At 47.4% G+C, this 13908-nt stretch overlaps 4 protein-coding genes across 4 annotated transcripts, besides 1 other annotated feature; 2 read left to right on the forward strand and 2 right to left on the reverse strand.

Moving 5' to 3' along the window:
• Positions 1-13908: part of a sequence feature (contig 1.150 1..109819(1)) that runs on past both edges of the window.
• On the forward strand, positions 1525-1919 carry ANIA_08326 (uncharacterized protein; the record flags this gene model as incomplete). The annotated part of the gene is made up of 2 exons (XM_676503.1): positions 1525-1560; positions 1620-1919. The coding sequence occupies 2 exons, from the start codon at positions 1525-1527 to the stop codon at positions 1917-1919; spliced, it is 336 nt and encodes a 111-aa protein (XP_681595.1).
• Positions 4096-4899, reverse strand: ANIA_11074 (uncharacterized protein; the record flags this gene model as incomplete). The annotated part of the gene is made up of 1 exon (XM_050612112.1): positions 4096-4899. The coding sequence occupies one exon, from the start codon at positions 4897-4899 to the stop codon at positions 4096-4098; it is 804 nt and encodes a 267-aa protein (XP_050468066.1).
• On the forward strand, positions 10184-11483 carry ANIA_08327 (endo-polygalacturonase pgaC; the record flags this gene model as incomplete). The annotated part of the gene is made up of 4 exons (XM_676504.1): positions 10184-10432; positions 10486-11038; positions 11093-11177; positions 11228-11483. The coding sequence occupies 4 exons, from the start codon at positions 10184-10186 to the stop codon at positions 11481-11483; spliced, it is 1143 nt and encodes a 380-aa protein (XP_681596.1).
• ANIA_08328 (uncharacterized protein) lies at positions 12106-13166 on the reverse strand (the record flags this gene model as incomplete). The annotated part of the gene is made up of 3 exons (XM_676505.1): positions 12106-12305; positions 12498-12799; positions 12853-13166. The coding sequence occupies 3 exons, from the start codon at positions 13164-13166 to the stop codon at positions 12106-12108; spliced, it is 816 nt and encodes a 271-aa protein (XP_681597.1).

Consider the following 13908-nt stretch of genomic DNA (forward strand, 5'->3'; position numbering starts at 1 on the left):
TGACTGCAGGCGCGAAACAATCTCAGTCCCTATTAACCACTGGTTAAATTAAACCAGCGCCAATCCCCTGCCTGCTAGTCGTATAGTCCATGTAGTGTAGAACTGGCGTGATGCAGCTGGGAACGTCCGCGTTGGTCTTTTATTAGGGGGACAGCCTGGAGCAGCTGCCTGTCAATTCTGGTCCTTTCTCTTAGCGATAATAAACCAAGTATATTCGGTAATTTGCTGATGTCGTCGGGCCTTCTGCGCCAACTTACACTTATACAAGGCAAGCTCAGTAGCTTCCAATTATTCTTCTGCTGAGGCAGGTTGTCTCTGAGTCCAAGATATGCGATAGGTCTCTAAGAGTGGTTAGCTACCTTGCTAAATTCTCCTATTTCCGGCTCAGCCTATCAGGACAGACCTCAGTAAAGGATATTCGGCCAAAGTGCTATCACGATCGCCGCCAACCAATAAAAATCCCTATTATCTGTTGATTGTCTTAGGGGAGGCCTCGACACCTAGCTTCCTTGAACTGAGACACAGCAGTTAGAGCGGCCCTTTTTGCGCTTATTTTAGACAAAAGCTACGGCTCCAGGATCCATTATTGGCCACAGAAGAGAGCGAAGGAAGCCCTGCATCACTAGAGTGATTAATTACCCCGGGGATTTTGAAGAGCCTAATAGGAAGCAGGCCACAAGCATCGAGAGCTCCACTTGGCCTCTGAGACTACCTCCATGGTGGCACCATGATTTGTGGTGTCAGAAAACCGAATTCGCGCTAACCATCTAGAACGTCAACAGAGCGCCACTCCATAATGTCTCATATTCAATCTGACTCCCTGGATTGCTAGCATATGACTACTCTGGGTAAAGGATGGCTGTTTCCCACTTCAATTTGGCCGATCCAGGGCACGCACTGCCTACGATCGTCCTGCAAGAATAAAGGTCCGGACCGTGCCTTGGTATTACTGAGGTTACATTGATGGGGCCAGGTTTGCCTTGCCCTTGCAAGTGGGCACACGATAGCCAGATACAGATATTTCTTGTGTGCATGCTTGTGGCTAAGAGCAGCAACAGGGTGGAATACCCTTCCAGTTCTGAATACCCTTCATAACTGCACTTGAAGGGCCTGTGATCGGATAGATCTTTATATAATAATGTAATAACAGTTTTTGCTAAAATGATGGTTTTCTTTATGGAAAGTGAGTCCCAGGCAGCAAAAGAGGGTTATCACCAATAGGCTGCCCGGGGTGACTTTAGACCACGTTGCTTGTTAGCCTGACACCAGTGATGCTAGGTATATAAAAAGCAGGCTTCCCCCCAGACTAAGCGTTAGAATCCAGCACTGAACTTTGCCACAGTCTCGGTGAGCACGTGAGTTATATATACTCTTCTAGTAACAGATAGAGCCAAGCCTGCTGCTTCCGAATATATTTGTCTCTTGTTCCCAGTGTATAAGCACCGGCCATCCTTACCGTTATACACACCCATACCCCTCGAGTACTTCCGCGTGAGATTCAAAGGTACGAAATCTCCTTCCTCCATGCCAAGATCTCTCTTTTTTGATCAGCCCTCTTCTGTGAGTTTATCTTGTTATTCTCTCTCTAGGGCTAATCACACCACTAGATAAGATCATAGACCAACTTGACCGCCAACATGAAATTCCATACTTACTTATCCCTCCTGCTCGGCATCTCGGCAACCACTGCCCTTGCCGCTCTTCGCCCAGACGCAACCCCCGACGAGGTCGCCGCGGCCGAAGCGGAGTGCGGATCTATGGGTGTGATGAGGATCGACCCAGCAGAGCTGCCTGAGGGCGTTACGATGGCCGACGTCCGCATGTGCGCCGACCACCCCCTCGGCGCTGGGGCGTATCCGGGTCCTGGTCCTGGGGCTTTTGCCAGGTTCCGTCGATTCCTCCCGAGTTGGGTGTTTTGAGGACATGACGGGGCAGGGCACCGTAGGTAGTCCGGCGGCAGGCAGGCAGGCTCCTTCTGCTCATGCTATTTTTTCATACCTGGTCTGGCGCCTGTGCTATGCGATGCCGGGTAGCTGCTGGGAAGGAATGAAGCTCTTGGAGGATGTTGTTGATGTTGACTTTGGAACAAGTTTGATGGTAATGGTAGATTAATACTGAGCGGTCTGGATCGGAATAGCAAGGAGATGGGATCTTCGCTGTTTCCCACGATAATATCAATATCGATATCCTCGAGTTTAATAAGTGGATTTCTACCAGAAAAGCATAATATGTCCAACATATCTGGAGTTGAGCTGCTTCCCCAGCCCCCATGGTATCTGTGCATAATGCATACCAAAGCCTTATCACCTGCAAAGGATATCGTAGAATCAAATCTTATAGGGTTTGTGCTGATCGCGTACCAAAAATTATAGATTCTCCCGCCCAGCGCATCGACTTTAGTGCCCTGCTTCAGTGATAAGAGCCCGTAAACACACGCCCCGCACGCACCTAACCGCATACTATAGTGACAGTGTTAACTTCTGCAGAGCGGCTTTCCTTCCACATAGACCTTGACACAACTCGCGGGTTATTCATCACGGGGGTCCGCCAATCCCGTGATAGGTCGGGTTTGGGTACGTCGTCTAAACCCGTGGGCTGGCAAACAGTACAAACATGGTGTATAAACCCAATTTCTAGATGTGTCACTGTTTCCATGCGCAGGATATATCCTGATTGGGGGACTTTACGCAAGAGGGATTCTTGGCGCTTACCCCTGGGCTACAAAGTCCGCACGGGTTAGCGAGTTCTGGTTTGATAGGCAGTATATTATCAGAACTTAGATCTCCAAGAATGGGTTAGCCCTTTTTGGCTGAGTAGGAAGTCCAATGCGTTTCAGGCTTTGACCTTGGACTGGTCATGGGTTTTTAGGGCTGTTCACGATTTGCCTATCTGCCTATTTTGACGATACTATATCGTTGACGATACTATATAGTCTATCATTAAGCTTGACGATACTATTTGACGATCATGATCGGCAGGCCATGCCTTTGACGATACTACATCGGCAACTATTTGACAATATCAGCAAATTGTCAAAGTTACTTAATTAGTACTAGCTACGATTATTTTGCTTCAGCTTGTTTATAATATATATCCTTGATACTTTGCAACTAACGTTTAAGTAGAGTAGGCATCATCTATCAACATCAACATTCTCATCATCTCAGCCTTCATAGAGTGCCGCCGAATCCCTAGCAAGTCTCTCCCCTTGTTGAATAGCCTCTCAACCGCGACTTCTGAGGCTGGGATTGCAAGGAAGTCCCTTGCAGCTGCAGCCATTTGAGGCAGTTCATCCTTATGTACACGCTACCAATTGCAAAGCCAATTTGTATCAGTTGTATCAACTATAGTAACTCGAGGATTGTCAAAATATTGATCAATATCAGAATGATAAGGCAAGGCTTTTGGTTGCAGTCGTTGGAGCATTCGCGATTCCACATTGCTAGACTGGGAAGTTGGTATAAACAGTTGGGGTAAGCCAATTCCTTGTAGCTCTCTCTCAGGAAGAGAATATCTCTGGTAAAGATTATCACGGATAGCCTTTAAAATAAGTTTACCTGCTTCTTTATCTTCAATCTCACTCAGAATTAGGTCTCCTTTGACCTGAGGATCCAGGATCAGAGCTGTGTAGTACACATCACAATTATCTATGAATGTGTAGTACTTTTTGTACTTTGTTAAGCCTTCCTTTATTGCATATGCAATATCATGATCCAACCCTGCAAAGGCTCCTTGAGATTCAGATGCTTTGTATAGTAAATCATGTAGCTCATAGTAAAGTGGTACAGCAAGACTGATCTGTGGTCTCTTCTCAGATAAGAATAATATAAGTTCATTAAATTTGGCAAGAACTTGGTGTATTTGAGTAAGCTGTAACCATTCATTATCTGTAAATGGAGAGATCTCAGCCTGGAGAGCCAGAAAATGATTAATCTGGGCTTTTGCTTATAACCCATCATCAAGCATTCAATATGTAGAATTCCATCGAGTTTCAACATCATATTCAATGTATTTATCAGAGAGGTCCATGAATCGGCAAATATCCTTCCATTTTTGCCTTTGTTGAGGGCTGCGATCAATCCAAAGACTGAGAATTCAGAGCTTTGCCAATGCTGACTGTGTAGATATAGGCTGTCCATTGCAGAGACTAATACAGGCAGCATATGCCTCCTCACTACTGCCAGATTTCAGTGCTCGAAGAATGTCCTTCACAACCAAGTTCAAGATATAAGCTAGGCAGCGGATATAACTATCAAGTCCTTGAAACTGAAGTATACTGCTTTCACCTATATTTCCCTTTAAAGTATAGTATAGCTCTGAAGCCATTGTCTTGTTGTTACTGGCATTATCTCCAGTAATTATGATTAACTTCTCTTCAAGGTCCAACTCAGATAGAGTTAGTTGAACAGCAGCAGCAAGGTTTTCTCTACTATAGACTCCATGGAGTTCTGTAAACTCTAGCACCTTTTCCTGGTATATAAAGTCCTCCATGAGCCAGTGGCCAATAATACCAAGAATTGGAAGGTGGTTCTGGCTTGTCCAAATATCAAGAGACAAAGCAATAGACTTGCATGTTATTTTAAGCTCTTCTTTTAATTGCAAACGTTGTATCTCAAAGTTATCTATAAGCCGCCGGCGAAGTGTTGCTTGAGAAGAAAATGGAAGTATAATTCCTGGAGTATCTTGAAATATCTGCTGAAACTCTGGTAACTTGATAGTTATAAATGCTTGTTTGTCTCGAATGATCCAACAAAGAATGTTTTTTTCAAGGTGTTCTTGATGTGAGAGACTCTCTTGCTTGGTGATAAAGCTCATAATACTAGGCTGCCCTGATCTAACAGAGGCTTTGGCTTGGGAATAAGGTGCAAAGATTGAATGTTTCTCCAGATGTTGTTGCATATTGGTGGTAGAGGTCTTTCTTAATCAATCTTAGTAACTCCAAAGATATTAAGTTCCAGTTTTATCGTCAAAATAAGCACATCAGATATCTCTGTCTGATAACATCCTTTTCCTAGTTTTCCATACTGTCCATTCCCGATTCACTTTAGTAATCTGGAAGTGATCCCAAACCCAGCCAGTAACTGGTGCTGACCGTGGTCGTTTTTGAGAGTAATGAAAGCGGGTTTCAGTGGGCATTGCGCTGGCTATGGTCTGTGATATTGACTCCGAAGGCATAATATCAGAGGAAGTGGTAATATTGGTAAATGTATCAAGTTCTGCTTGAAAGGATTCAGATATCTGATCTTCAGGCAGACTCTCATCATCATACCCATTATTAAGAAGAAGGTAATTAGGTCGTCGTTGACGAGTAGTCATTCGTTCATTTTCACTTAAGGCCATAGTTGCAAAATTTGCAACTTAATCCTTAGAATCAGTGGTCTTGAATATTAAAATATTTAGCTGTCGAGCAGGAAAATTTTTCAAGGGAAGCAGAATAATATCCCTAAGCTTATTAAGAATATAAGTCAGGATAACCCTGTAAAACTTCATATCTATCAGGCAAAGATTATCATAAGTAGGTAAAATCATGTGATATTTAACGATAATAGTATCGGCAATGATATTTAACAATATAGTATCGGCACCTGAGGATCTCGACGATATTATTTGACGATCAAGATAGTCAAGCTTTGAATTTGACGATACTATTGCCGATATTCAAAAACTATGACTATATAGTATCGTGAACAGCCCTGTGGGTTTTGTTATATTATATACTCGCACGATAGCTCACCCCATCTGCATTCGCTCCCAGAGTAATGAGAACCCAAACTAAGCAGGCTTCTCTGCACAAATATCCATTATATATCTAGATTCCTGGCAGTAATATACAAGTACTCACAGTATTTTACTTGTTGTAGTTTTATTGTAATGGTCTGCCGTGGGACATCAATTAATCAGGGACCCTGGACAAGGCAACGAGTCTTGCCCGGTTCGGGCCGACAGTGGAGCGTTGATAACCAGCAGCCGTAAGGTCGACGCTGGCTCAGGGGATTGATAGTCAAATACGACCAGCTGGTACGACGAGACAGTGCGGCTCTGGGACACGGCAACAGGTAGCCTGCAGCAGACCCTGAGCACTGGGGAATTGTGACTGAACTACACTTTTCTCAGGATTGTTCATACATTGACACCAACCGAGGGCCGCTCAACATTCACGCCAGGCGTGGTGAGTATATCTCCCCTTTGTCCAAAGCGAGTCCGGAGATATCTGTGGATGAGAGGAACTGGATTGTCGTCAATGATAAACGGATATTAGGGCTTCCTCCTGAGGCCAGGGTTTCTTGTTCAGCGGTAAAATCAGATATCCCTGCCCTTGCACATGCGTCAGAACGATTTATCTTCATCGGATTTCGAGTATACCAGGTGTCGACCAATAACAGTTATCTTCCTGTCCTTCTTATTTTCCGCTCTTTTCAAAGCCTGGAAGAGATAGACAATTTGTTCGCACAGATTTATTAAGCTTGAACACTGCGCAAACGGTCAGAATTATAATCTCCTTGATGACCGCCTTTGAGCAGGGACTAATGTCTCCTGTTAAACCATCTTGCATGAGGTATTAGCTATCGATCGTACCACCGTCGAAGCACTTAGTCACTGAGTGTCAGCACGCGTACTATCATTCCTCTCAGCCCTTGGGAGGACAGCTTCGGGAAGCAGTGGCGGTCTCTATGGTGCGCGAAACGGCTATACAGACCTTCTACCGACATACCATACTCGGCGGCCTTTTAATATGTTGGAGTAAGAATGAGTTGTACGATGGGGTATTGGCATGGGCTATAGGCAGCCAGGAAGGATTGTCCTGCGTATGGCATGGCACATGAATACCCAATCAAGGCTGTTATTCTCGTTTCTTACGAGTCCTTCACTTTAGTGTTTCATAGAGACCTTTCCTTCCTGCCCGAGGAACAGATGTCATTTTGACCATATGAATGAGAACAAAGCCGTGTACCAACAGATTTTGCGGCTCCAGACTGTTGTCAGCTGGCACCACACCACCATCGCCACGTCGACGGCTTTTGGCGCTCAGCGATGAACGGCTCCAAGTAACGGACATAAGTTGCAGCAGTTGGGTATACCAGCTCTGAAACGATCGTACCCCTACCAGTTCAGTGTAATGCTCTCGAGGTCGAGTTCTGGTGCAGAGTAAAAGGGCACATTGACAAAGACCTGGCAAACTCTCAATAAGCTCAGTTACAAGAGACAGAGATTAATAGTGGGTGACGCGTGCGTTAGTTCCACCGCTGTAGAGGTAGATGGCCCGAGGTAGGTGGAGTCCAGAGTCAGGTTGGAAATGATTGACGAGGGCCCTAGCCTTTCTGGGACAGAGAATGATACTCTGGTGATTATTGAGCATTAGGGACGAATTGAAAGCTGAATGATCTGTAAATTCTGCTGCATGATGTCTATTGACCCGGTCGAGTCAAACGTGAATTGGAAATATACATCTACACTCCGTAGTCATTTACAGCACGATACGTCTTAAATTGGAGTAATACCAAAGGTAGATCCTCTTGCACGGAGTGTCAATATATGGCCTGGTGCTCTTCCTATTCCCTTGACAGGTTGGCATGCTAGTTCTGGAGCGATCTTTGCTTTTTGATCCGTGTCCTGTGGATCCTACAGTAACTCATAGGATGAATGTAGCCACCCCCGATCCTGGATCTGGGTCGGTTATCCCGAGCGAGGTTCCTGGGACTCCCCTTGGGAACTCTCTAGCCTCCACAATTGCCGACTTGTTTTCAGGGGGGAACAGCGCCATATAGTTATGTGACTTGTCCATCGCGTTCTTTCGATGTGGCAAATAGGACAAATCCCACGGCAAATCGCCTAGCTTCGACTGTGATGCGAACCGACTAAGTGCAGCAATGGTGCAGACTCCGCAATATTCCCTGGTGTGCTGACTTCATGACCCTTGAGAGCTGTTATCTTTACCGTTGTTAGATTGTCTTGTGTAGGCTAGTGTTCACCAACTGAGAGTCCAGTTCTGTGGAAGCGAAGAAAAATGAATACAGCTATAAATGGGCTAAATGGGAAGTTTGTTGGTACTGTGGAGTCTGATCCTGGTCATCGCTTGGATTTACATAGCGGATGTCTCGATATACATATCTGAGGACGCTGAGCGACGAGATGGGGTAGCTACTAATGCGTTGACTAAATCGCGGGTTAGTAAAGTCATTGTCTTCTGTGGATCCACCGTTTATACCAGATACAAGTAATGATGCTGCAAAGAATAGAGATAGGAGTATATGGTCTGTAAAAAGCTCTGGCTACCAGAAAATATCTGGAGGTCACATATTTCAATCAAACGAGGCCATGCCCACGTCGGAACAGCATGCACTCTAGCATTCAACCCGCTGTCTGAACAGACTCTTCCAGGCAATGGAATTCTTACACTGTTTGTTTATATCCTTGCCTCCCCCACCATGGGAGCTGCGCTCGGGAGGGGAGGGGAGAAACCACATTTTGTTGAAGGTGTTTGTAGAAGCACAATCAAGAATCGGAATAACATTCGGAATTAGTGCGTTGTCCAAGAAGGCCTGTTCTGTTACTAGAGAGTAGCTGGATCAACTATTGACAATTCGGCCAAATCGGGAATCGCCTCAGGTAATTCTACTTGAACACCTAGGTTGGACACACCCGATGACTTTGCATAGGCTTAAGACTACTTTACTATGAAAGATGCTGCCGGGCAAGGCGAATCTAGCTACCGAGCAAGGGTCCCCTCGTAGGTGGCGGTTCGGTTTAACCAAAACATTCAGTTCCCTGGCCATGAGTGGCCGCAGCCTACGCCTTGTTCTTGACTTTTCGCATTATATGCCGTGGAGAAGCAGCAATCAACCTAACTAGCACGGTTCTAGCACGGTTTCAGGACCAGAAAGGAATGTTGAGCAGAGGCCACAGCATACAGCTAGCAACATGGATCAGAGCTATTGTCGACAACGTGACTAAATGAGAAAAGCCTTTTTTACAGTGCCGTGACACCAAGTACTGCAGAAACCTGTCAAATAAGATAGGTCAAACTGGCTCGGCAAGTGATCTCAAAGCCCTATGCTCGTCACGCCCACAAAGCCTGGCGCGCAAACAGCACGGTCTGCAAGCCACCAAGATATTGGTCTCGCTGGAGCTTTAACGCGTTACTCCAATGCAGTCTTGTTCTGCAAGAAATCTTGAGTTATTGCCCACTTGGGCGCTAGATGATGGTAATTAATTTGAGTGCACTTTTGTACTCCACAGGGACTTTGCCTACAAGTGCAGTGGGCCACTCGTTTGATTGAAGGAGTTAGCGACCAATTCCACCAGCATAATCGCAGGTCGACCACCTTCAAAAGGGCAAGATCGACAGATCTCAAGCTTGTCTCCCTTCTCACTGGGGTTTTTTTTTCCACCAACGGGTTCATGAGACAGCTCAGAATGGCTTCGCTATTGGCCTTTTCTCCAAGTCGACTCTATCTAAAAACCAGAAAATGGCAATGAAGATGCAAAATAGTGTGATTGAACCACGATGCTTTAGCTACATTCTACTGCTGTGGTTCTGCAAGGTATCTAGAGTTAATGTCGATGGGATGGACTGAGCTTATCACGGGCCCAAGTGCTCTCCTGAACCGGACGGAGTTCAATCGGACGGAGTTCAATCTGTGCCTTCAAGCTGGTCGGTTGGCCCGGAGGAAGTCATCAGGTGGATGCCATACTATCACCGAATAGCTGTCTAGACGAAACACCGATCCGAGTCAGAGAATCCGAGCTCCATACGATATTCGTCAACACCCCTCGGAAATACAATATTGCAGAGCTACGATACATGTCCTCCATCTCGATGAAACAGGAGATGATCCACCCTGTTCACGCTTGGGCCCAGAAGGCTAGAAACAAGAAATACGAAGCTTTCTGGGCACTGGCAGGGCTGACTCCTGACTCAGACTAGGTTCACACGTTACAAAGTAAATGCACAGCACCAAACCTGCAATTGGAGGACAAAATAGATTGGTCACTAAACGGTGGGGGGTGATGATGGCCTGGCCAGGCTAGGCCAGAAAGGCCATGTCCACTGCGGCAAACCTATATAAAGTGCCTGTCTGCGACCAACGATGGGCTTTCCATCCCCAACACACTCTCTTTCTCTCCTTCCTAATCTTCCTAATCTTCTCTGTCATTCATTATTCATCATCTTTCGCTGGTCGAAATGTTCTACGCTCTTGGACCTCTTGCCCTCTTCGCTTTCGCGACTGAGGTGATGGCCACCCCTGTGGCCTATCCAATGACCACCGCGTCTCCAACTCTGGCCAAGCGGGACTCTTGCACCTTCTCAGGCTCGGACGGTGCTGCTTCTGCTAGCAGGTCGCAGACCGACTGCGCGACTATCACTCTGTCCGACATCACCGTTCCATCGGGCACTACCCTCGACCTGAGCGACCTCGAGGACGATACCACTGTAGGTTGATGTTCCTCCAGTCAGCTGTTTGGATAGGGCTAACTCCAGTCCAGGTCATCTTCGAGGGCACCACCTCCTGGGAGTACGAGGAGTGGGATGGACCGCTGCTCCAGATCAAGGGCAACGGCATCACTATCAAGGGCGCCGATGGAGCCAAGCTGAACCCCGACGGATCCCGCTGGTGGGATGGTGAGGGCTCCAACGGCGGCGTTACCAAGCCCAAGTTTTTCTACGCCCACGATCTGACCGACTCGACCATCCAGAACCTCTACATTGAGAACACCCCCGTCCAGGCCGTCAGCATCAACGGTTGCGATGGGCTGACCATCACCGACATGACAATTGACAACTCCGCCGGTGACGATGCGGGTGGTCACAACACAGACGGCTTCGATATCGGCGAGAGCTCCAACGTGGTCATTACCGGCGCCAAGGTCTACAACCAGGACGACTGTGTTGCTGTTAATTCCGGCACTTCCATCACCTTCAGCGGCGGTACCTGCTCTGGTGGACACGGTCTGTCGATCGGCAGCGTCGGTGGACGCGACGACAACACGGTCGACACCGTCACCTTTAAGGACTCAACCGTCTCCAACTCTGTCAACGGTGCGTATCCATGCAGACGCCGTGCCGCTGTTCTCTACTGACTCGCAAGTATAGGCATTCGCATCAAGGCCAAGTCCGGCGAGACCGGTGAGATCAAGGGCGTCACCTACTCTGGTATCAGCCTCGAGTCCATATCCGAGTAGGCTCCCCTTCCAGCCCAGTTCTGAATCCAGCTCTAACCTCGTCCAGTTATGGTATCCTCATTGAACAAAACTATGACGGCGGTGATCTCGACGGCGAGGTGACCTCGGGCATCCCCATTACCGACCTCACCATTGAGAACATCTCCGGCTCCGGCGCCGTTGACTCAGATGGATACAACATTGTCATCGTCTGCGGTGACGACGCCTGCTCCAACTGGACCTGGTCCGACGTCGAGGTTACCGGTGGTGAGGATTACGGCAGCTGTGAGAACGTCCCCAGTGTTGCATCTTGCAGCACCTAAGTGCAGCAAACGGTTAGCCTTTCTTGGGTAAAGGAGTAGAGTTTACTTCGCAGGGTATACTATTTCCTATCAAGCATTTTCTATCCGCTGTTCTGGGTAACGGTGTCGATCACTATCGACTGTTTTTAACCCGTCAGCGCCCTACTTTGCCTGATTACAATATAAGTCTTCTATTATCTAATTTGGGCTCTTACTATCTATAACCTGGTGTTCATTTTCAGATGTAATTTCCTCCCTTTGTCAGGTTTCTCTGTTTTCGTAAGTATACCAGACAATATCCTGTAGAGAATATAGATTACGCCCAAGTACATGTAAACATAAGAGTTTGCATTTCAATCCGTTCGCTTCATTTAAACATGCCAAGGGCATGTTAGAAGGGTAAATATTGAGTTACCACTCATTAGAGATCGTATAACGTAGTATGACGAGAAGGGAGGCAACAGCCACGGTTATCAATGCCAGGGCTGACGTCCTTGACAGCATAAGGTCAGAAGACAGCATTAACTGCCTCCTACATAAGACATTGTTGATGTTTTACATGACTCATGACACTGATATCGCTTTATCCTCTTCATCTCTCAGAAAGAAACGTGGTTACTCACCAAAGGGCAAACCTGCTACGTCATCGTTGCTGGCGGCCGAAAATAACCCGTCGGGGCTCTGGTGCCTCTGCTTGACGGTGGGATACAACAGGACTGAAAAGCTGAACCGCATACTCAGTAAGCTTATCATCCCAAGCGCATCCAACAGCTCTCTGTTCATTGTTGAGGTGACTCGGCAAGTACGTAAAAGTGTTCGAAAATGGCATTGCCGGCTGTCTTTCTACTGAATGATATAATATCACTATAGCAACCCCAGGCAGATCTAATTGGTAGTGTAGTGAACATCAAAATTTTGAACGACATTGATGGCGGACGGTTGCTGCGCATGGTCCCTCAGACGTTGCTGGTCTGAATTCCGCGACTCTTCGTCTATGCTCCGCAGTAGTCGTGGTATACCTCTCCTTCAACCTACCTCCGCCCGAAACGTGTGTATCTAATGGATTGCGGCTCACTTTACCAAGTGAATAGCCTCGTTCATCCAGCCGCTCGAACGCCTGGGGATCCGACACTCCATAGCTCTTTTGGTTTGTGGAGCCGAACAACCTAGGGAACATCCGGGACAGGATCGGCTTGAGAACTGGCATGTTGGCACAGACGATGGCAAGCTGGGGCTCCAGCACTGTCCAGAGCACGCCCATTGGCAGCGTATAAGTGATGTCGTTGAAGTCGATAGCCATCAATGCCATCAGGCGCACAATACTGATGACGGACACGCTGATCATGTCAGTTCAAATCAAGAAATTCCAATACAACATCGGCAGACTTACAGCAGCCCCATGCAAAAGACAGCTGTCAGAGCCAGCTTCTTGGCCAGATTGAGCTTTAGCTTCCAGATGTGCGGGAGGGGAAGCACCATCACCATTAAATTGGTCACCAGGTTCAGCGTTCCGGCCACGACGAAGGTTGCATTCCGTTCGCCGCATTCTCCGTCGGTCGAGGTGTCCCAATTGTACGCCAGCGGTCGACAGAGAAGGAGCGTTTCAAGGACGACGCTAATAGCCCACAGCCAGACGATGATCATAACCACAATGACGCTGATTATGAAGGACTTTTTCGTGCTGAAGATATTGTAGTAGAACATGGTGATTGAGCTCTTGACTAGTGACATGACAATCCCGTACAGGACTTCTAGGGGAAGGATGGTCTGAAACTTGTCAGCGCTTGCACTCGCATAGCACTTAGGATAGAGCCTACCTTGAGCGTGACCACAACCGAGGACAGGTCGACCGTGGCAACCTTCCTACCACAGCCACCGACAATAGATACTGTGTCTCGTCAGTGGACGGTTATCGAACGGGACATCACGACAGTCACATATGTACTGGATCGCCATGAAGATACAGCAGATAACCTGCCCTCGTTAGTCAAGAGCACTCCCGCTCTGACGGGTCGTCTTTCCAGAGCGCCAACGATCATAAAGTCAGCAGCCACGGACTTGACTCTCCGCATTCGTAACGAGGCGAACCTCATGACTGTAGTCAGAGTCGCCACGGCCCCAAACACGGTCACCGTGATCACCGGATCCCGGGCCTGACCCTCTAGATACTAAGTCAACAATGCGCTAAGTAAACGCAGAATGATCGTAGAAAGTCAAAATATAGCCGTTCTATGTTATCCTACCGGCCGGGACCAGACAGGAAATGCCCCCCCACTACCCACTCCACTCTGCTGGTTACTGGACAGCACACTAGCCAGCAAGAAGCCTAGAAAAATAGCAGACAGGTCCAGGGACGTCTCCCATTTCTCCCTGAGGGTGGAACAATGATCGTGGCCTGGTAACAGGGGGCAAAAGGATTATTCCATGAACAGCGTTAATCACCGCA

This window comes from Aspergillus nidulans, chromosome V, assembly GCF_000011425.1.
Source record: "Aspergillus nidulans FGSC A4 chromosome V".
NCBI classification, from domain to species: Eukaryota; Fungi; Ascomycota; class Eurotiomycetes; order Eurotiales; family Aspergillaceae; genus Aspergillus; species Aspergillus nidulans.